This window comes from Pangasianodon hypophthalmus, chromosome 15, assembly GCF_027358585.1.
Source record: "Pangasianodon hypophthalmus isolate fPanHyp1 chromosome 15, fPanHyp1.pri, whole genome shotgun sequence".
Lineage (NCBI taxonomy): Eukaryota > Metazoa > Chordata > Actinopteri > Siluriformes > Pangasiidae > Pangasianodon > Pangasianodon hypophthalmus.
Genome location: NC_069724.1, coordinates 2,395,001 through 2,417,364, shown reverse-complemented (window position 1 = coordinate 2,417,364; position 22,364 = coordinate 2,395,001). Strand labels below are relative to the sequence as shown.

The 22,364-nt window shown below is 40.7% G+C and overlaps 3 protein-coding genes across 3 annotated transcripts in view; 2 read left to right on the top strand and 1 right to left on the bottom strand.

The window, feature by feature from the left end:
* Window positions 1-1,062: 1,062 nt before the first annotated feature.
* LOC113541812 (glucose-dependent insulinotropic receptor) lies at window positions 1,063-2,231 on the top strand. The gene has a single exon (XM_026939005.3). It carries the CDS (start codon window positions 1,135-1,137, stop codon window positions 2,188-2,190), a length of 1,056 nt encoding a protein of 351 aa, XP_026794806.2. The 5' UTR covers window positions 1,063-1,134; the 3' UTR covers window positions 2,191-2,231.
* A 2,519-nt stretch (window positions 2,232-4,750) lies between these two features.
* rbmx2 (RNA binding motif protein X-linked 2) lies at window positions 4,751-7,740 on the top strand. Its single transcript, XM_026938458.3, has 6 exons — window positions 4,751-4,848; window positions 5,087-5,202; window positions 5,772-5,823; window positions 5,920-6,049; window positions 6,815-6,995; window positions 7,092-7,740. Exons 1-6 carry the CDS (start codon window positions 4,844-4,846, stop codon window positions 7,616-7,618), a joined length of 1,011 nt encoding a protein of 336 aa, XP_026794259.3. The 5' UTR covers window positions 4,751-4,843; the 3' UTR covers window positions 7,619-7,740.
* Window positions 7,741-9,535: 1,795 nt separating this feature from the next.
* siah2l (seven in absentia homolog 2 (Drosophila)-like) overlaps window positions 9,536-22,364 on the bottom strand; it is a 26,991-nt gene continuing 14,162 nt past the window's right edge. The window contains exon 2 of the mRNA XM_026938719.3: window positions 9,536-13,745. Coding sequence (XP_026794520.3) covers window positions 13,194-13,745 — 552 coding nt within the window. The 3' untranslated portion in view covers window positions 9,536-13,193. The remainder of the gene's footprint in view (window positions 13,746-22,364) is intronic.

Genomic DNA, 22,364 nt, shown 5'->3' with positions numbered 1-22,364 from the left:
CAACCCTGTTATTAAGTGTCCTGTCCACTGCCCTCCTCCAATGAAAATGTTCATAGCGTGGGCAATGGGGCAGCGTGATTCCTGCCTCTATTAGCGTTGCAGTTCCACTTTTGACCACTAGGTGCATTAATAACTCTATGGAGTTAAATGGGGCATTTAAAATATATGTAGCTGTGAATATATATATACATATACATTATATATATATATATATATATATATATATATATATATATATATATATATATATGTGTGTGTGTGTGTGTGTAAGTGTGTGTTTGGTTTTAAACCATTTTTATACATAAACATAAGGTCAAAAAGAAGTTTCATTTGAGTGTCTTGACTTCACTTGACCTCGGCCCTTTAAATAGTTTTAGGCTGTTACGGTTATACACTCATATTACAGATAATGATGCTATTCTGTTGGAAATCCCTTCCAAGTCCTTCCCACAGCCCTTTCCCTCTTCCCCGTGACTCTGTTTAAGAGAACTGTACAGACATTACAGCTGAACCAATACAACAAGTCACATTTTATATACACTGATATTATTTACATTAGAGACATGAGAGAGTTTGTGTTTGCAGATCAAGAGGTACATTTTTATGAACTTGTCCATTCTTGGTAAAATCTGGACTACACTAAAATCTGGTCTACACTAACAAATGTACACAACATGATAGTGTATTTTATCTATCTGCTTTGTAAGAATGTATCTATATATCATTACTAATAACACACTCTAATAGTCTGTTAATATCTAGAGTTTTGAAGTGGTCTGTGAAATGGAAAAAATAACATAACATTGTCATCAACATTTCTAAAGGATGTAAATCATATTTGGGTTATGCTTCAATTTCAAAATAGGACGTTGATGGAAAAAAAAGCATCTTCAAACAGGAAGTATGCACCAGAGATGGGACTTGGATGACAGCCAGACTGAACAAGGGTCGGACCAGGTAAACCACAGCTGTGACAAGAAGAGGCGTCTCCAAATAACATTCCAGCTTCTGACATATGACACTGTTTTTCCTGCTTCAGCCTAATTCGTGGCATCACTGTGGACCATGCGTGATGTGAATTCAATGTAGAGTCATCTGAGAAAATTTCACACACTGAGGACAGTAAAGGCAACGATGGTCACTCCGAATGGGATTATATCCTTTACAGTGGTGAGGGATGCCTACTTAGAGGAGGTGACTTCACCTACTCTGATGTTCACAACCCCTGCTCAGGAATCTGTAGATGGAGTCATAATCGGCTGGATTCTCAGTATTCAATCCACTCTGATCATCTTTACCAACCTCCTGGTGGCCATCGCTTTGGTCTTGCTGATCCGTAAGGGGGGCAGTCACAGCTGGAGCTTTGTCTTAAACCTGGCCATCGCTGATATCCTAGTGGGTCTGGCTATTACGGCCATCGCTACTGATGCAGTTAAAGGACGCGCGGTCTCGCTGCATAAGGAAATGTGCTTGCTGCGCATGTCTTTCGTCATCACACCCAGTGCCGCATCCATCTTCACCATGTTCTTCATCTCGCTGGACCGGTACTTGGCCATCAAAGTGCCACTACGCTACTCACAACTCATGGGCACCAAGATGATAGCCGGCGTGTTGGTGTGTTTGTGGCTGCTGTCGACAGTCGTAGGATTCTTGCCCAATATAGTAAAGAACATGCAGCACAGCCGGTATGAAAGCGTTTGCACCCTCTTCTCTGTCGTCAACCCTCAGAGCATCATCATAGTCTTCTGTGCCACCTTCTTCCCCATAATGTTGGTCTTCATCTACTTCTATCTTGACATTCTAAAAATCGCCTGGAGCCATCAGCGGCGCATTGAGCAAGCCATGCAAGTGAGTACCCGCTGCCTCCTGCCAAGTCGTTACTGGGGGCACGTCAAAGCATTCAGGACTGTCACTGTACTGGTGGGTTGCTTCACCCTCTGCTGGTGCCCTTTCTTTGTAGTCAGCGTGATACAGGTGCTGTGTCCACCATGCAAGCTTTACCGTTTTTTAGAAAACCACCTCTGGCTGCTGGGGCTCGCCAATTCCCTCATCAACCCTCTTGTTTATGCCTTCTGGCAGAGGGAGGTACGACAACAACTCTGTGATATGTTTGCTTTTATTAAAGTCAGTCAGTGCAGTATTACGGGAAACACAGACCAGACGATGATCACTCAAACCAGAACTCTTTAGACCCTGCACTACCTAGTCAGTTCATTTTTAGGAAGCCTGCTACGGTACCTCTCGCTGTGTCAACATGTCCATACTCTGTGTAACAAACAACAGCAGTCTTTCAGTCCTTTCAGTCTGGTGCTCATGGGAAACGGTTAAGTGTTTTCACATCAACGACCGGAAAAGAGCTGTATCCCATAATGGATGTGGAGTCTTGAGAGTCTGCCTCTTTTATTCATGCAATAGAACAGATGGCTTTATTGACTTTTTGGCTCACTTTCTTCTACTTAACTGAAATCAGAAGACCATAAGCAGTTATGGCCTGATGTCTCAATTCCTGTTGTTTGCACTATCAATGTAATTCTTTGAAAGATGACCATGTCTAACATGATTCAAATGTTTGTATGTGAATTTTGTATAAATACAGACATGTTAACATAGTTTTTTGTTGTTTTTCAAAAGGGGGTTCTCAAATCCAATCTTGAGGACCTTTTGCCATATGCAGTACAATACACAATACACAGTACGATCCAATTCATGAAGGACATTAACTTATTCACTTAAAACAAGACTTTTTCTGTACCTTGGTACACTCTGAAATACTGAAAGAAAGTTATTAAACTGAACTGTGGTACCTTTAGCGTGTATCTTTTACCTGGGAAGGTGCATGTGGTGTACCTTTTATTAGCCTTGAGATTAAAACTTTTAAAATCTACATCAGGAGTCCTTAAGGTCCAATTATGTATCTTTAAATTATTTTCGTTTCCAGGTGAAAGATGCACAAAGGTACGGTGATGGTACCACCCCAGAAACAAGGAAAAGTACCATTTATTTCTGATACTGTAAATACATTGTTCAGGGAGCATTATGCATGATCACAGTTTGGTCCAATAATCTGAAAATGGTAAAAGAAACTTTAGGCAACAGAAACAGCTTGCTGGTGCATTGGGATGATTGGGATGAGTATTGGAATGCACTGGGATCCTGTAGAATGGGAGCAGGAACATGTGGAACGCCTCACACAAAAAGGTAGTAAATGCAATACGGGTAAAAATGCTGTTCAAGATTGTATATATTGTAAAAGTTGGATATATGAGGATGAGTCTATATTTGAGGTACTTTTCATGTGTGTTTCTTTACTGCTTTTCTTGGAATAAAGACTTTAACCAATTTCAGAACAAGCCCTTTTAAAACATTAATACTTACTTACTTTAATAATTCACTGATTAGCTGGATTAGGTGTGTTGAGAGCCAGGGAAAAAAAGCTTAAAGATGTGCAAGCTAAGAAACCCTACATTATCCTGACATAGGTGACTTTTATGTGTGTAGTCATTCATTCAATCATCTTCAGTATTCACTTTATCCTGGTCAGAGTTGTGCTGGATGCAGAGCCTATCTTGGGAACACTGGGCACAACAGGGGACACACTCGACTCTCAGTTTTGACTCCAGTCCATCGCCCATCACCAGACACACGCACACACATTCACACTGTGATTCACACCTAGGCAATTTAAAGTCACCAATCCACCTGCTGGCATGTTTTTGTGAGGTGAGAGGAAACCAGACAACCCAGAGGAAACCCACACGGACACTGGGAGATCATACAGGATCAAACTGGGGACTCTGGAGCTGTGAATATTCAATCTGACAATAAATTTTCATTAAATTTAGTTCAGTTGCAAACTACTAATTATAATTTTACTTTTAGATTTTGTTAAATCCATTCTTCAAAAGATTCACTGAGTTTAATTAGATTTTTAAGATGGCCAAAAGTTTGTGGACACCTGACCATCACACCCATGTGCTTTTCGAACATCCCGTTCCAGATTTATTCCCTCTTCGCTGTTATAATAAGCTCCACTCTTCTTGGAAGGCTTTCCACTAGATTTTGGAGCGTGGCTGTGGGGATTTGTGTTCATTCAGCTACAAGAGCATTAGTGAGATCAGACACTGATATTGGGTGAGGAGGTCTGGGGTTCAGTCGGTGTTCCAGTTCATCCCAAAGGTGTTCAGTGGGGTTGAGGTCAGGGCTCTGTGCAGGACACTCCAGTTCTTCCACTCCAACCTTCACACACCATGTCTTCATGGAGCTCGCTTTGTGCACAGGGGCATTGTCATGCTGGAACAGGTTTGGGCCTCTTAGTTCCAGTGAAGGGAAACTGTAATGTTACAGAGTACAGAGACATTCTATACAACTGTGTGCTTCAGATTTTGTGGCAACAGTTTGGAGAAGAACCACATATGGGTCTGATGGTCAGGCGTCCACAAACTTTTGGCCATATAGTGTACATGATCTTTGATAATGATGTTTGCTAGTAGGACTTTTCCAGAAATCCTCTATCTTATAGTCATTGTCCACCTAGCGTCACGAGCTAACACCAACTTGTGGTAAGATTTTTATATTTAAATTTAGTTATATTTAATTTTATATATAAAGTTATTTAAAGCATAAATGAAAAACATTATATAATACAGAATACTGTACTACAAGTACAGTGTATTGTTTTCATTACTGTTTATTATTTTTGTAGTTTTATTTTTTTTATTTTTATAGTTTGGGGACTATATTACATGAGCGACATTGTTTCCACCCGGAAGTAAATAATGAGACGCCCATAGTTCGAAATTTGCCGGCGGAAGTACATGCGTGTGAGCAAGAAAACAATCCTACAATGAAGTAAGGATTCGGGAGTTTCAGTGTTTAACCTTGTTAATAGTATTAATTTTTTAAAGGTTATGTCTGAGCATGATGAATAATATGGCTGGATGTTAATAAACTATCAGTTTGTCTACTGCGTGTGCTGGCTAGTTAGCTTAGCGCTTAGCCACTAGTGTGAGATCCTAGCTATTAAGCTAGCAGGCTAACTGTGTGTGTGTGTGTGTGTGTGTGTGTGTGTGTTGCTCTCCATACCCAGTCCGCTTACCAAAGTGAAGCTGATCAATGAACTGAATGAGAAAGAAGCTCATCTCGGCATTAAGGACTCAGTGTCGTGGCATGCAGAGTACAAGGACAGCGCCTGGATCTTCATCGGTGAGAGGAAAAAAAACTGAAATAATGTAAACATGCAACACATTACGAGCTGTACTTAACTCTGTAAACGCTTATCCTGGGTTTCTAGAGTGCAAAAACCTTTATCAGATTATTGGCCATGCTTAAATAAAGCTGATCTATCAGCAGTGATAACTGTGTAAGGAATAAAACACCTGTGGTGTGGTGTTAGAGGAAAACAATCAACGACAGTGTGGCCTGATGTGGCCTGATGTGAAGCGGAGTTACTGTCCCACCCAGAAGTGGTGGGAACACTAAAGTTACACACGACTTTAGTAAAAGATCGATCAGTGAGACACACTGTGTGTTATATTGTTTTTTGTAAAGGTACAGTGGAATACGGTACCATTATATTCTCTAACTAAAGATACCGAAGATGTTTTCCTGCCACTCCAGGGACCAGTGTTTGGTACACGTTACATTTTTTCCCTCAGAGCTTATGCTACAGATGCCTGGGATGGAGATTAGGTTGAAAACCAGTGCTGTATTCCTATAAACATGGCCATGATTAGAGTTTCTCCCTGCCAACGTGACTTTGTCGTAACCTGCAGGTGGATTTCCGTACGAGCTGACCGAAGGAGACATCATCTGCGTTTTCTCACAGTACGTTCAGTTTCTCTTTACTGTACACTGTTTCTTCCTCCTCACCAGTGTTAGCGAAAAACACACCACTCGTTCTGCGTCTTCTCTTCGTGGCAGGTACGGAGAGATCGCCAACATTAACTTGGTGCGGGATAAGAAGACGGGGAAGTCTAAGGGCTTTTGTTTTCTGTGCTATGAGGATCAAAGAAGCACAATTCTGGCAGTGGATAACCTTAACGGCATTAAGGTAAAACACGGCTTCACCGAACACTCGACTCACACTTTATACACTTTACTCGACTTTATAACGCTGGTTACAGTTTTAAACTCTGAACAGAGAACCAAAAAGAGCCGTATCGGATGGGTTTGATTTGTACGAGATGCCATTTTAGCGCATTTTAAAAAAAAAAAATGACAAACTTAACCAATAAACATAAACCAATGAACTTCTGGCAATGTTATGTAGGTGAGCTACAATTTAGTTACACTTTCTATTCGCTTTCATATTTATAATGAACTATGAACACATTTATATCATGTTTCAATGCATTCATAATGCATACTAGTTGTTATAACTATTTATAAAAATTCATTACATATTATAGCTAGCTAGCATTATGTAATAACACCAGTATCACATTTTTTTTCTTTAATAAATGGAAAAAATCCTACTACTACAAAACTCTATCGCTTTTGTCAGTTTAGTGCTGTATATGTACTACTTAAAAAAAAAACACAACGCACTAAGACTAATCTTTGAACGTGACTGGATTTGGCATTTGTACATGTTATAAACATTGCTTATAATGCATTCTGAAAACAATTAATAAATACTGTGTTATAAATATAGTTATAAACTGTAATGGCTTTTAATAAATAATTACAACAATGAGTATAATATGAATTATGAATATATATTATGAATATATAAGTCCTTCATAGAAAGTACGTGACGTGACATCGTGTGTTTATTTTGTCCCTCGTCGGCACCACGTCACGTTTGCCTCCGCAGATTAAAGGCCGAACGTTACGTGTGGACCACGTGTCTAATTACCGTCCACCCAAAGATTCAGACGACATCGACGATGTGACCAAACAACTCAGGGAGGAAGGCTGCGCTCCCAAAGCGCCTTCTTCATCCGAGTCGGAATCAGAGGACGAATGTCTTTTACCGTTGAAGAAACCAAAAAAGGGTAAGCCATCTGAAACACATCCGAGCAATTCTTTCATGAAGGAGTACAAAGCATTACGGAGGATGTACATGTGTGTTATGTGATGTGCACCAACAGATAAAAAAGAAAAGAAGAAAAAGAAGAAGGAGAAAAAAGAAAAGAAGAAGGAATCCAAAGAGGAAAGGCGTGCGACGCAGACCGACTCTCCCTCGACTCCGGCTGTGAGAGTGAAGAAGGAGAAAGAGGACACGGGTTATGAGAAGTACGTCCTGAAGGGGGCGCAGGAGTCCAGAGGCCAAGAGACGAGGGACTCGCGGGAAAGACCGGAGGATCAGCACGGAAATCACAGGAGAGCAGAGAGAGAGAGGGACAGAGAGGACGAAAGGAGGACGGGGAAGAGTAGAGACGAGGCGAGAGGGAAAGACGAGCAGCGTCCACGTGAGAACAGAGAGAGAGAGCGAGAGAGAGAGAGAGACAGGGGGAGAGAAAGCGACAGAGAAAGAGAGAAAGTCAGAGAGAGAGTTAAGGACAGACATCGAGAGAGAGATAGTGAAAAAGAACGAGACAGAGAACGACACTATAGAGATAGAGAAAGAGAAAAATGGAGAGACCGAGACTCTGACCGAGAATACAGACGCAACTGAAACAAACGTCTTCACAAAGTTGGAGTTTTGTTTTTGATCCAACTTGAGTTTCCTGTTTAGTGTTGTGACATCATAATATGTGTGTTTGTGTCAAATATTGTAAATAAAAGATTTTTTTTTTACACACGTGTCATTTGACATATAAATATTTTATTATTGATACAAATGATACAAGTGATACAAAGAGCAAAATAGATTTATGGTACTAGTACAGAAATTCCCAACAAAAAAAAAATCATAAGTGGTACCATATACAACTTTAGTTCTGTCAAATAGCTGATAAGTATTTTTATTATTATTTAAAAAAAAAAACAGGTTACACAAGACTGAACAGATGATGTGCACGTTATCATCTTGTACCCGCTCAACAGGAATTTAACAGCACTTCTTCATTGCTATTATTATTATTATTATTATTACAATCAAATCATCTTTACAGCCACATGATCACTGAAAAAAGCAAAACTACACAAATATACTCTGCATAAATTACTAAAGAGAGCAAAGCTGCGATTGGTTACGAGCTTGGAACACAACCACCAATGAGGAGGCGGGAAAAATGCTGAGTCGTTAGAATTTGGAGAGCGTAAACGTTTTCCCAATTAATGTTTAACCGTTAAAAAAAAAAAAAAAAAAAGATGACAGGACAAAGGTTAAGCGCTATCTGCTGTTCGATCTCCACACTTTTTTTTTTTTAAATTCTTACTCAACGTCCTGCGATTACACGCACAGAAGTTGTTAACGTGATTACGAGTCCGTTTCTAGGTAGCACGTGTTGCACAAATATTTAAGCAGAAACATGGAGATGTGATAACTTTCTTTTTTTCTTCTGAAATCTCTTCTCTCTGCTCTGTCGTAATCAACACCGTGTTAATAAAAACTGAGGTCTTTGGAAGTAGCTGAACTGTTTCAACTTCGGCAAACAGGACAAGATTTCAGATTTAAAGAAATCAGAAACTATCATAAAAATAAAGCAAAGAAAACAAAGCACCTTTTTTTCGCTTTTGCTTTAGGACACGATTTAGGTCGATTTTTAACCCATGTATTCAGTAGGGCTGGGCGATACGATGATATAATATCAATATCGTAATAACAATGTCACAACACGCTTTTCTGATATATCCTGATAATTTTATTTTTTTGTAGAAAATTAAACACTTAAAAATAACAGAAAAAAACCTGACTGGAAGCAGTTAAAATTTTGTCCTTAATCATTAAAATTGTAAATTTTTTTATATTTTAAAATATTTTTATTTTTTTTGTGTTAATTTTTTAATAAATAAATATTTTTTAAATATAAAAAGGCAACAAAACGTATTATAAACTTGTTTATTATTAACAAACATAAGTTTTTTGGGTTTTTTTTGCAACACTACTGTATTTCTGGCAATTTGTCAGCAAACCTGTATATCGCGATACATCTCGTGTATCGTAGCAAAGCCTTCAAGGATCATATGATATGATATTTCTGTCATATCGCCCATTCCTAGTATTACGGGTTATTTTGAATTCTGCTTGGAAATCATCAAACAAATGTTTTTGCTACGTTTTGATTCGCCAGTTGCTCAGCCATGGAAATTTAGCATTTCTATTCCAAAGCTACAATTAAAGTTTTTCAATTTCCCCAGTTTATTAGCTGAGATCCAGCCACTGAATATTGATGCCTTGCGTGCAAACCGCGGCAAATTCATCATCAAACCACCTGCTCCCTTCATCAAAATGAATTTATTCAGTGTCCAGTCCTATTACGCTGTGCGTATAATGTCGGGGGGTTAGAAAGCAGCCTGGCGCCGTTTTGACAAAGTGTGTGTCGGGCAGCTAAGAGGGGGGGAAAAACAAAAAGGAAAAGAAAACCCAATTAGCCGTGAGGTGTTCCTCCATCTTGTGGTGCATGAAGCCTTTGTGGATTTACAGTCCTTATGAACTATTCCTGCAGCTATCATTTTTTTTTTTTTTGTGAGGGATAAACAGAATAAAATGCATAGAAGCTGAGCTTTCACTTTACTGAGTTTTTTACGGATCTGTGCTAAAAGGTTCCGAGTTCAAATCTAAGGACCAGGACCCTCTATTCCGCCTGACCTGTAGGTCACCTCGGGTAAACACGTCTGCTGAATCGATAAACGTAAAAGACTGGCTCACCTGCAGAGAACCGGCTCGTTATTCATCTAAAGCTGGTTTTAGACTGTGCGATTCTGTATTAACAGGTTGTTACTCATGCTGTACGACTTCCTGATAAAATCTTGGCCGAATTCTAACAAACTGTGCTATAGCAATGTGTTCTCCATGTCTGATTATACGATAAAGATCCGACAGATAAAGAAAATTACAACGTTCTGTTTACGTCATCAATCAGCAGGATCTGGAAAAGCTGGTGCAGAAAAAGAAAGTGAGCTTGAGGTAACAAGTATCTATTTTTTCCACCCATTAGTGTTTCATTAATGTTAATTAATGTTTCATTACATTCCGCCGCCACCACACTGTAAGTATCGCATCATCTGATTCCGTCCTCCTATTGGTGGCTTTCAGACGAGTGCCGTAACAGCGCTCACACACTGAGATGAAAAATTTCTTACACTTCCAGAACTTTGTCATCAACTGTCTATGGTCACAATGGAACTAAAATGGCCGCCGGTGAGCACGTCACATTATACGTTCAGACTAGCGAGTGAAAATAACAACAGGTGACCGTTCATCTTCTATCTATGCGTGCAACGCGGAGCTGCGATTATAGCGACAGTGCGATGAGCAACGTGAGTTTAGATCATTTCAGTTGTACGCAAATTATTCAGAATACGGTAAAGTGACAAATCCAAACGATTAGCTCGAATGATTCCTCAGACCAATCGTATGGCACAAATAGTCTGACGTCGCTTCAGTTCCCCACTCACAACTTTAAATTTTTATCAATTAGTTCTCATATACTGTCTGACGCACAAATACCGTAGTTTCATCTTATCCTAGTAGCAGAGATCGCTGGTGCGTTTGGTGAGTGTACGTAGCTAGTACAGTTAGTAATCTGCTAACAAATCTAATACGAATCCAAGCGCAGAAAATTTCTCACGAGAACGAAATAGAAACGTTGGACAGATGGACAGAACAGTAGCGCTCGCTCCATGCCCACAAGAAACAGGCTAAGACCACTGATCTCCACCCGCATCTAAGGAATTCATTTACAATGTGCGACTTTCGTCTGCGACTGCAAAAAAAAAAAATAAATAAAAAAATCGTACAGTGTAAAACCAGCTTTAGTTTGGATGAGTTGCGAGAAACAGGCAACACTATTGATTCCTCAGTTGATAAAACAGCGTCGCTGTCGACGTTTATTACAAGTCTGTTACAATCCAACACATCACAGGCGTCGGGATATGTTCTTCTAACTTTTTTATTTTGAATAATTACGAAACAGAAAGCAGTTGATTTGATGTTAACGTGCTGAATTTTTCAAATGGAAAAAAACTGTAATGAAAGGTAACTGTAAATGATCTTTTATTTAATATCGGTATTCATTAGAATTACTAGAAGTCATTAATTTTCCGTTTCAGTTTGAAGTCATTTATTTAGACATTAAATAATCATCATGGAGGATCTTGTATCATAGAAACACCTTCATGTATTGTGGAGTGATATTTGTGTCTCATCGACCAGCCCTAATTTGTGTAATTTTTGGCGAAATGGATTCAATACGCAGGAAATTCATCAGCGGGGGACATTTTGTGTAATTTAGCATCACTGTGGGTTTCACGAATGTCTGGAACACCACTTCTACGCTCTATTATCCATCGCTCTAATTAGGATATCGAGTTGCCATGACAACTGGGTGATTAAAACCATATTTGGAAAGCGGACGCTGGCGAGAGCAAGACGAGCTCGCAAAATAAATCTGAACATTTCCTTTAAGTCTTACACAACACACAAAGTCCATTAACACAAAGACACAAAATAACCACGACTGGATACCGTTCCGGAGGAAACAATACGGACTGACATTTACATTAGTTATTTAAATAAGTGTGACAGAAAGAGAAGGATGACTTGTGAAGCTGAGAGAATTCATGCTTTTGTTAAACTGAAGACCACCAGGGTCCTGAGATCGATGCAGTCCACTTACAGACATGTTTGACATCAGAGGTATTTGTGTAGAGGTTTGGATTTTTTTTTTTTTTGTCTAGGCTACTGCTGTGGAGTTCTGGAGGTTTTATAAAGCATGTTTCACAATCTTTTTTTTGTTCCCCATAATGCCATTATTTATGAATAAGGCTCTTTTAATTCAGAGTCCTGGATTACAGACCTGAAATTCAGCAGGAGCCCTGTTGGGCTCTGAAAGGTTGGGGTTGTATACAAGTAAGGCGCTGCAAGGTTGATTCACCTAGGAAATGTGTTAAAAATCATAATAATAAAAATAAAAAAAGGTGTCCCAAATAATCTCTCAGAGTTGCAGTTTAAAAAGCTGGAGCACAAATCAAGCTAGACTAAACAACCCATTTAAAGAGACAGAACAACAGCACACAGCAAATAACAAAACTATTTTTTCTGTGAATATTTACAAACTGCGTCATCTTGATCATTTAGAAAAGGAAAAAAAAAAAAATAGGTAAAGAACAAAACACAGGCAATCCTGAAACCCTGGACTGCTCCAATGCAGCTAATGTGCATCCAAGAGCAGTTAGCAGTTAGCTGATGCTCATTTATCTTAGCATGCAGGCTCATATTGTTTACATGCAGTCATCAGGAACTGGACTACGAACGTACGATACCGAGCCCAGAGTACCACAGTTCGAAAACATTCAAGTATCAAGATTCAAAACATACAGTATATGAGGATATTTATTTCAGTGATATGGGGAATAGCGTATGGCTGAAAGGGTTCGAGAAAAACTGGCTGTGTTTATTTCACTTGATTAATCATCAAAACCTTGGCTCCGGGTTGGAGGAAGGGTATGCTTGGTGACTATCTAGAAATCTCTTTTATACCAAGTTCCACCAACGTGTCGTTCACACCAGGCAAAGTTTCCATAATTATCCAGTGGTGGTGATGACGTGAGAAATGAGTAACATTTATAAACACAACTAAAACAGATGAATATGCAAGAAGTCGTGCATTTGCCTGACAGACCTGGTGGCTCACAAGTGCAGTCAAGTTGCAAGTTATCTTTATTTCCACCATGTACACCATTTACTGCGAGCTGCACACACTTAACATCTTACCAGCTACACAGTCATGATTCGATTTGGAAAGTCAGTGCAAAATTTCATGTCACACGTATGTTGTGTGAAGCAGCCGTGCTTTGATTTTCGCAAAAAAAAAAAAAAAAAAAAAAAAAAAAACCTCTTTGAGGCCCGTCATCAGGCCCAGCTCCAGCCGCTGGACCGTAGCAAATGGAGTCTTGGCTGCGGACGTCCCGCTGTAGACAGGGCCATGTTCCATACCTTAACTCGGACTGAAGCCGTTTGTGCACCATCTTGCGAAGAATAATTCTTGAAAAGTCACGTACACAAATGCATACATCTCCCAACCTGTCGAGGTACAACTGTCAATCCCTGGGAAATGCCATTCTGTGGAGTTCGGACTGCCACCTCAGCACATGGAAATGGTCACATTGATGCCCAGGTTGCCATTGTCAGCAAACAGGTGGGCGATGGAGGTGTCAAAGACGAGGCAGTCACTGTTCATGATTGCTGCAGCTACACCGTCGTGAATAGACCGCGGCGTAGCTTCCCACGTGAGCCGCCTACGGTTGCCGTTCAGCTCGAGACGGTAGGCGAAGTTCTCAGCCTGTTTGCGAGTGCCAATGAGGAGCACGATCGCAAAGAACTGCTGGTGGCCTTCGTACTTCTCCTGCTTCTCCAGCACCAGCATGAAATGGTGGCCGAAGCAGGACTGCATCATGACCCAGTCCACCGCACCAGGCAGGTTGATGTCTGTTGCCAGGAAGACGATGTCCTCGCCTTGCAGTGTGGTGATGGATTTGTGGGCGTGCATGAGGTGGGGCATGACCGCTTCCAGGGAGCCCTGCCATTTGCAAGAAGCGCCCGGGCAGGGGCAGGTGTATGGGCGGAACTCGCAAACCTCCTCATGCTCCGGCTTCTCACTGTGGTGCAGCGACAGCAGGCAACCCGCCGAGGCATACTACAGAGAGGGAGAGAAGGAGAAGAAGGCAAATAAGAACTGGGACGACATGTTAAATCTGGAATATACTTGCTTTTATGTACGCATATGTGTATGCAAGATGGCTGCCGCGTGTATCCTGCTGTCATTTGGAGTGTCAGAATTTAACTCTATGCATCTGCGTAGTGCAGTACCAACATGAACAGCAGCTCCCTATGACACTGTACCCAAAAAAGTCTAAACAAACTAGTGTTGTGTCTCAAATCACATGTTTGTGCACTATTCTCAACAGTTAATGAGTACTAACACTAAGCGGTTTTCCTATTAAGGTTAGTGTTTGAATTTTAAAAACCTCTCCTGTAGCCTTCAAACCTACCTAAAAGTCTGAATTGTGAAACCATTCTTCTGGATATTCTAGATTAGTAAATACTTTTGAATGTAAGGTCATAGTTTTTGATTTGAGACCCATTTAAGCTCATGACAACAATCACGACGACGGCAGAAGGCTTTAATGAGCAACAGGGCTTGAGGGTGCGTTTATCATCACTTGGAAACCTGATGAACAGAGATGTTTTGGCTTTGACGTGCCGCTACTTCGGCATGCACACGCAAAGTCAAGTATAAACCAGGCCTTTGAATAACTGGGAAAGAAAAAGACACATCACGAAAAGAAAGCATGGAGCAGAATGAAGATGGATGAAAAAATAAGGGGGATGAGGATCAAACAGAATAAATTATAAAATGGCAAGGAAGGTAGGATTGGAGCTGAGGTGTGTGAAGAACAGAGGAAGATGAGGGCAGAACAAAGGAGGAAAAAAAGGGAGGTGCAACGTTGAGATAAAGAGATTGGAGGGGCGGAGGGCGGGCAGATGAAGGATACGGATTACAACCAGTGCCTAGGGAACCGAGAGGGAAGACGAGTGTATAAATTAGTTATAGTGCCAGTATCAGTAGGTTCATGTCTGCTACATCCTACACCACATGCAAGTCTTGCTCTGAATTGGGTCATGAAAGGTCAGCTCCTTATTCTCTAAATGTGGATGACAGGAACCATTGTTAGGAAATATGAGCGGGATGGACCAGGGAAGTCACCTGAAAATGAATTACTCTGGTGGACAGCAAGGCTCTTTCCTAGATTATTAAGGCAGGAAGGATTGGTGAAGGTCAAATATGAATGTTGCACTGCCTTCGATGCAAGGAAATGCAAGCATTGCAAGTTCGCTCCCCAAAGTCACGGTGCCCATTACAGGCAACAACTACTAGGGGATTGGACTCGAGTATCAACAAAGGGTGCAAATCCTGCAATAACCTGATAACCGGATCTTTTCCCAGGAATTTCATCAGCTTAGCACAGTCGCAAGAATGAGCTGTTGTTCACTGGGTTTAGTGCACACTATTAAAAATGTGGGACCACAGGGAATTAGAGGACAAACACGGACAATGGAGCTTAAGGAAAACTGGGTGATGAATTGCGGAAATCACTTTTTCAAAGGTCATGTTGATGAAGGAAATAGCGGTGAGTCTGCAAGCTTAACACAATTCACTTACAAAGAAGTGACACGTTTAGACCATGTGTCAAACTCCAATATGCCCCGCTGTCTGGTTTCATTCCACCCGAGCAAGCTTGGGACATGTAGGAGGAAGAAAGTTATTTACTCTTGATCTCTCAGATGTGTATAATAAATACATTATATGGCCAAAAGTATGTAGACATCTGACCATCACCATCACTCCACACACACATATGTGGTTCTTCCTCAAACTGTCACAAATTTGGAAGCACACAATTATATAGAATGTCATTGTATGCAATACAATTTCCCTTCACTGGAACCAAGAGACTCAAACCTGTTCCAGCATGACAATGCCCCTGTGCACAAAGCGAGCTCCATGAAGACATGGTGTGTGAAGGTTGGAGTGGAAGAACTCGAGTGTCCTGCACAGAGCCCTGACCTCAACCCCACTGAACACCTTTGGGATGAACTGGAGCACTGACTGCAACCCCAGGAATCCTCGCCCAACATCAATGAATAATAATAAATGTTTTCTCAGAGCCAAGGTTATTAGTGTTAATCAAAATAATACATAATAATACCTTAAAATATAAATGAATAGCCTTGCGTTACGTTTAATGTTGTTATTGTGTCCTGGAGAGAATTTAACGGGCAACAACCTTTCCGCAAACAATCTATGATTGACAGTCTCTATCCAGCAATCCAGGAGCTCCCAGAGACCGCACCACCATTTACTGACAATACCTCGTCCATTAAGAAGTGGCTGAGGAACAAAAGAACCCTTCTATCTCATGTCTTGCAGGTGCCTATTTTGTGACTCTAATGATTTTCATTTTCATTAGTACCTGGCCAACGTCCAAATGCCCTCGAAGTCATCTTTCTAATCCTTTTTGGATTCCTCAACTTGTCAATTCTGACTCGAATGATTTGAACGTCTTGAGGTAAAAGTCATTCTGGGAGCAAAGTCATTTCCCCATTGACCAGTTATCCTCTTATCTTTCTTTTTAATTAGAGGAAGACAGGATTTTGTGCAGTAATCCCCCAAGCAGTATGCTGGTGATAAAGCCCACCCTCCCTCTCTCTCTCTCTCTCTCTCTCTCTCTCTCTCTCTCTTACTTGAACCGAGGATGAGATGATATGAATGATAGGAATTAGCTCCTGTATCTGGTATGTGACTTGTGAGAGGTTTTCACTTGTTGTGAAATGGGTTCTTGAGGTCTGTGTGTGTGTGTGTGTGTGTGTGTGTGTGTGTGTGTGTGTGTGTGTGTAATGGAAATCTGAAGGCTGCTCTATTCCTGTACTGTTGAGATCTCAAGTCTATAACACCCCGAATCTTTATCATTATTTATTTATTAAAGAAAAATAAATAAAAATAAGAAGAAGCCCGACCACCAAGCTAATTAATCTTGAATCACAAAAACAGAAAGCATCGTCACCAGCAGTTGTAGCTGCCGATCCCCCGACCCCCTCCTCTCTCCACCTTGAGCTTCCTCTAGCGCTTTTATTTTAATTAAGCCAGTGTCTGGGGCTCCGGGAGGCCTCACTTGGCATTCGCTTTCGTGTACAGCCTGACTCTCTGCCAGGCTTGCCTTGTGAAGTCTCTGAGCTTGGCTACTAAATTATTGACACATTTCCGCATTTAAGTTGCAAATCACATCCCAGGAGGTCAGCTAACCAGCGAAGCTGCGTTTAGAGGTCAAATGTGTTTCTTGATAGAAGCCATATTCAAAACAGGGCACATATTTCATCTCGATTGCAGAATGTTAAATATATTCTATACTGTACATCTTCCAATGTTAATCTCTCTCTCTCTCTCTCTCTCTCTCTCTCTCTCTCACACACACACACACACGCGCGCACGCACGCTCACTCACCCTTTGTATTTATCGTATCATTTGTTAAAATCCAAAAGAAATTCAAAGAGGCTTTTACAATCAGAGTGAAGCAAAATGATTTTGCTGTTTCTACTCAATTTATTTGTCCTAAAACGGAGTAAAGCTTGAGAGAAAAGCGTCACTTCACTCACTCACCTTAAAACTGCACTGAAAACTAGTTCGCTTTCCTGAATTATTTATTCCAAAAAGGTCAGTTTTCATTCTTTCATTTCTTTCATCCTTCCTTTGCTTCTTTCCACAATTTTCTTCCTTCACTGCCTTCCCTTTTTCTCTTTTTTCTTTCCTTCCTTTCCTCATTTCTTTTGTTGTTTTTTTCCTTTCCTTCCTTCCATCCTTCCTTTGTTGCCTTCCATTTTTCTTTCTTACCTTTGTCTTCTTTTCTTTTCTTCTTTTCCTTCCTTCCTCTCACTTCTTTATCTTTCTTCCTTTCCCTTTCTTTTATTCCTTTGGGTTTATTCACCCTTCCTTTGTTTCCTCTCATTATTTTTTCCCTTCATTTTCCTTTTTCCTTCTTCATTCCTTTGTTTCCTTACATTCTTTTCTTTTCCATTCTTTCCTTCCTTCCTCCCTTCCTTTATCTTTTTAAATCCTAAGACTGAGAGTTTAGTATAAATCTTTGTCAGTAAGCATGTACTTCACTTTCTACTTCCAGCTTTAAGAAAATAAAAAGGCAAATCTTAGAGCAGATTCAAAATCTGAAATTCTCCAGTGGAAGCATTTTATACAATTTATTTTTTTTAAATGTCAATCGCAGCTTTCTGGCCTACAAAGATAAACTGGGACACGATTGATTGTCAGTGCAGAGCGACAAGATGACCTGCTCTCCATCAAGTGTCAGTGAGGCATCAGCTGAAAAGAACAGTGTGTGTGTGTGTGTGTGTGTGTGTGTGTGTGTGAGAGAGAGAGAGAGAGTGAGTGAGTGAGAGACAGAGAGTGAGAGACAGAGAGAGAGAGAGAGAGTGACTCAGGACCCATGAGAGAAAACCCGAAACAGTCACAATGCCATCATTACTATCACCTCCCCACAGAGAGACAGAGGGAGAGAGAGAGAGAGACAGAGGGAGAGAGAGGAAGAGGGGGAGAGAGATGGAGAGAGAGAGAGAGAGAGAGAGAGAGAAAGAGAGAGATGGAGAGAGAGAAGCTCCTCACAGGTGCTGTGGGTATAAAACTCCTCAGTGAAATGACGCCGCTCTACATGACTCCAAGGCGGCTGGGAAATCATAACTAGACCGATCTATAAGCAGGATCATCCTCCCAAAAACACACACAGGAGAGTGTGCAGTTCCACCAGGCGGCAGGAATCTGATTCCCCCCGTAATCAGTAGCGGGACATCGCGGGCTGGGCGGGGCGGGTCGAGGCGGTGCCGCGTCCGCAGGGAAGCGCTAGCTAATCTGGAATCAATAGCAATCCGGCTAAAAGTTTCAGAGCTGACGTAATTAGGTTAGAAGGGTTGGATGGACGCTGAATCCAAGCTCAGTCTTACGTGATTAGTCTCTTCCATTGTGGCACTGTTTCTCATAAACATGATCAAAAACCACAGGGCATGGTGCATGATGGGAAAATTATTAAAATTCGACATTGAGTCATTTTTCTGTCAAACACTGAACACCAGTAATTTATTAACTGATATCACATCATATACATGAAGTTATTTGGCTTTATATAACGCCAATTTCATTTAAAGACAAGTGCAATTTTCTTTTGGAGGACCATTTAGTTATTAGTTATATTTATTAGTTCTTAGTATTATTATTAGTATTAGCAATTAGCTCATCCTTTTTATACTGTCGCAAATAGAATGAAAGTTAGCATTCCATCAACCGGTATCTACATCCATCCGATATTCATTTCTTTGTCTAAAATGATTATTTTTTTGAAGCACAAATGTGTAGCTAAAAACACAACTCGCTTAAAACTGCAGCTTTTGCACAAAAATCTAATATAATAAATTACAAGTAATTAAAAAAAATCCTAAGAAAAAGTACAATCATGTCATGTTTGAGTCCAAACCCAAATCCAACCTTTTCTATTTGTTACAGGTTCATTCTTTTCTTTTCTCCAGTATCCGATCCACCATTTTTTCCCCACCTGGAGATCAGAAATAGCGCCATCTCTGGCCAAAATCATAATTACATTGTTCAGCTTGGCTCAGATTTAATATTTACATCTCAGACATCACGATTTCATGTCAGTATTATTTATGGAATTCACATTAACAATATGCAATTCATCTTCAGAAGGTGTTTTTTTGTCCTTTTTTCTTTTTTTAATAAACATAAAGCTGAAATATATGCTCACTGCATGGGGTATAACGCACTGGCATTGTAAACCCAGGATATTAAACTACACACCAAATGTAACACACATGGCCGCACTATATATATTTGGAACGTAGAATTGACTGTTTTTTCTTTTGTTAGGATTGATTTCATTATATTTTTACTTTCTACTTTATTCTATTTATTATATTTACAAGCCAAGTAATTTTTGTGTGAAAGAGTTTAACCATACTGTGTTTCAGTTTTAAAAAAAATTAAGAATTTAAGAAGTTTTTCAGCTGATTCTCAAGGGTCGGTATCGGGAAAAGAAGAAGTGGAATCATGCCATCTCCAGTCATATTAAGTTATATAAGTTATGCAAGGCATCACTATAAATGACACCATTACTAAGTCCATACTGGTGCACCAAAAAAAAAAACAAAAAAAAACCTCAATTTTACACACTTAAAACGTTTACCGGAGAATAATGTTCATAATATTATGAGTTTTGAATATGCATGATAGTTTCAATAATATTCAAAGCCCATAAAATCTAAGTAGCATAGGTGAAAACCGATCTTTACAAGTGGTGCACAACAACAAGCCTGATTGTTGAAGCTGTATGATGAAATGCTCTGAGGGACGGCGCTTCCCCAGGGACCGTACTCACCTCGCTCTCAGGCAGCGGTTTGGTGGGACACACGGGACGGCTGGAGCTCGGGGCACACACACCGTGCTGGCGATGCCAACCGAGCAAGCAACGCCACTGAGAGAGCTCCTTCAGGAGCGGGAGGCAGGAGGCCGGACACAGCATAATCACACCGCGCCACACACACACCCCACACAACACACACACACGGCTGTAAATCTCTCACAGTGAGCTCACACTCCTGTGACCCAAATGATCTGCTGGAAATCAGTGTCGTAAAAAACCAGCTGACAACCCGAAATAAAAAAACACTACAGGAACTGAGAAAGAGGAGAGGAGCCTCAGCTGTTCAGAAAAGCAGTCGAAACACACCACACTCACCCCAACAACACGTTGCCACGTGTGTGTGTTTGTCTCGGAGAGAGCAGTACGTAATTACTCTGTTCGCTCTCCTTCTGACAAAGATGTATTGTGTCCTGCAAGGAGAAACCTGGAGAGGACATCTGTTTCTCCTCTACTGCCAAAACATGGAGCATGCAGCCAGTCATTAGAAAGACATGGCTGCAGTTTGCTCTCTCTCTCTCTCTCTCACACACACACACACACACACACAAATTGAGTGCAGTCCGGCCCCAAAGCAAGCCAATCAATTTGTCAGCTCAACAGAACAAACCTAATATTAAGCTGAGAGAGTCTGCGATCCAGTGAAACACCTTTCACACACACACACACACACACACACACACACACACACACACACACACACACACAGTCACTGTGGAGGACAGATCTAAAACACACTCACAATTTCAACCTGTATACTTAGTGAGGAAAGAATTTACCTCACAACCTACTACTATTCTACCTAACAAAGCAATCAAAACAGCGTGTTTTTTTTGTTAAACGCAGCTCGTCATACCAACCGTTCCAGCTTTTTAGAAATCCTCCTGAAAATACACACACTCATCACAAAAACCAAAACCCTGACGAGAGCAACAGCTTGTGTGCGCAGCTACACGCACACAGCGCGAATCGACACACAGCAGTCTTTTCCAGATAAACACACATTCACTCGTCTGTCCTTCCTCTCTCGCTCTGTTTCTCCTCGTCTCTCTGCTCCGGAGTGTGACGATTCGCCAGAGAAGAAAAACATTCTGGACTGCAGCACTGGCAGAACGCTCGCACAAGACGGGAGGGGGCGAGGAGAAGGAGGAGGAGGAGGATCGCTCTCTCGCTGTGTGTGTGTGTGTGTGTTTCAGCAAGTGGTCCCCCCACCATCCACCATTTCCCTTTCCCACATCTGCAGCTGTTGAGAGACCTGAACCCACCACCTCTGTGTACATTTCTATTTTTAAACCTGTTTGAATCAAAACTGGTGTTTTTGATTTTAACTGGTGTGTATATATATATATATATATATATATATATATATATATATATATATATATATATACAGTCAGGTCCATAAATATTGGGACAGTGACACAGTTTTGGTAATTTTGCCTCTGTACACCACCACAGCGGATTTGAAATGAAGCAGTCAAGATGTGACTGAAGCGTAGACTTTCAGCTTTAATTCAAGGGGTTTAACAAAAATATTGCATTAACCGTTTAGGAATTACAGCCATTTTTTACAGAGTTCCTCCATTTTCACAGGCTCAAAAGTAATGGGACAATTGACTGATAAGCAGTTTCATGGCCAGCTGTGGCCTGTTTCCTCCTTATATCATGATAAATTAAGGAAATAAAAGATCTGGAGCTGATTCCAAGTGTTGAATTTGCATTTGGTAGCTGTTCATGGGAACTCTTAATATGCCGTCCAAAGAGGTGTTGATGCAACTGAAGGAGGCCATCATTAGGCTGAAAAACCAAAACAGACCTATCAGAGAGATAGCAGAAACTTTAGGAGGGCCAAATCAACAATTTGGTACATTCTTAAAAAGAAGGAATGCACTGGCAAGCTCAGCAACACCAAAAGGCCTGGGAGACCACAGAAAACAACTAAAGTGGATGATTGCAGAATTCTTTTCTTATTGAAGAACAACCCCTTCACAACATCTAGCCAAGTCAGGAACACTCTGGAGGAGGTAGGCCTATCATTGTCAAAGTCTACAATCAAGAGCCACCTTCATGAATGTAAATACAGATGGTTTACCTCAAGATGCAAACCGCTGGTAACACTCAAGAACACAAAGGCCAGATTAGACTTTGCTAAAAAACCTCTAAAAAAAAGCCTGACCAGTTCTGATGCAAGATTAACTTGTACCAGAATGATGGAAAGAGAAAAGTATGGAGAAGGAAAGGAAGGGCTCATGATCCAAAG

Excerpts from the sequence above, each read along its gene's own strand:
- LOC113541812 (XM_026939005.3), top strand. The coding sequence starts at position 1,135 with ATGGTCACTCCGAATGGGATTATATCCTTTACAGTGGTGAGGGATGCC.
- rbmx2 (XM_026938458.3), top strand. Across the intron at positions 5,203-5,771 it reads CAGCGCCTGGATCTTCATCG|GTGGATTTCCGTACGAGCTG; the intron begins GTGAGAGGAAAA and ends CGTAACCTGCAG. Across the intron at positions 5,824-5,919 it reads ATCATCTGCGTTTTCTCACA|GTACGGAGAGATCGCCAACA; the intron begins GTACGTTCAGTT and ends TCTTCGTGGCAG.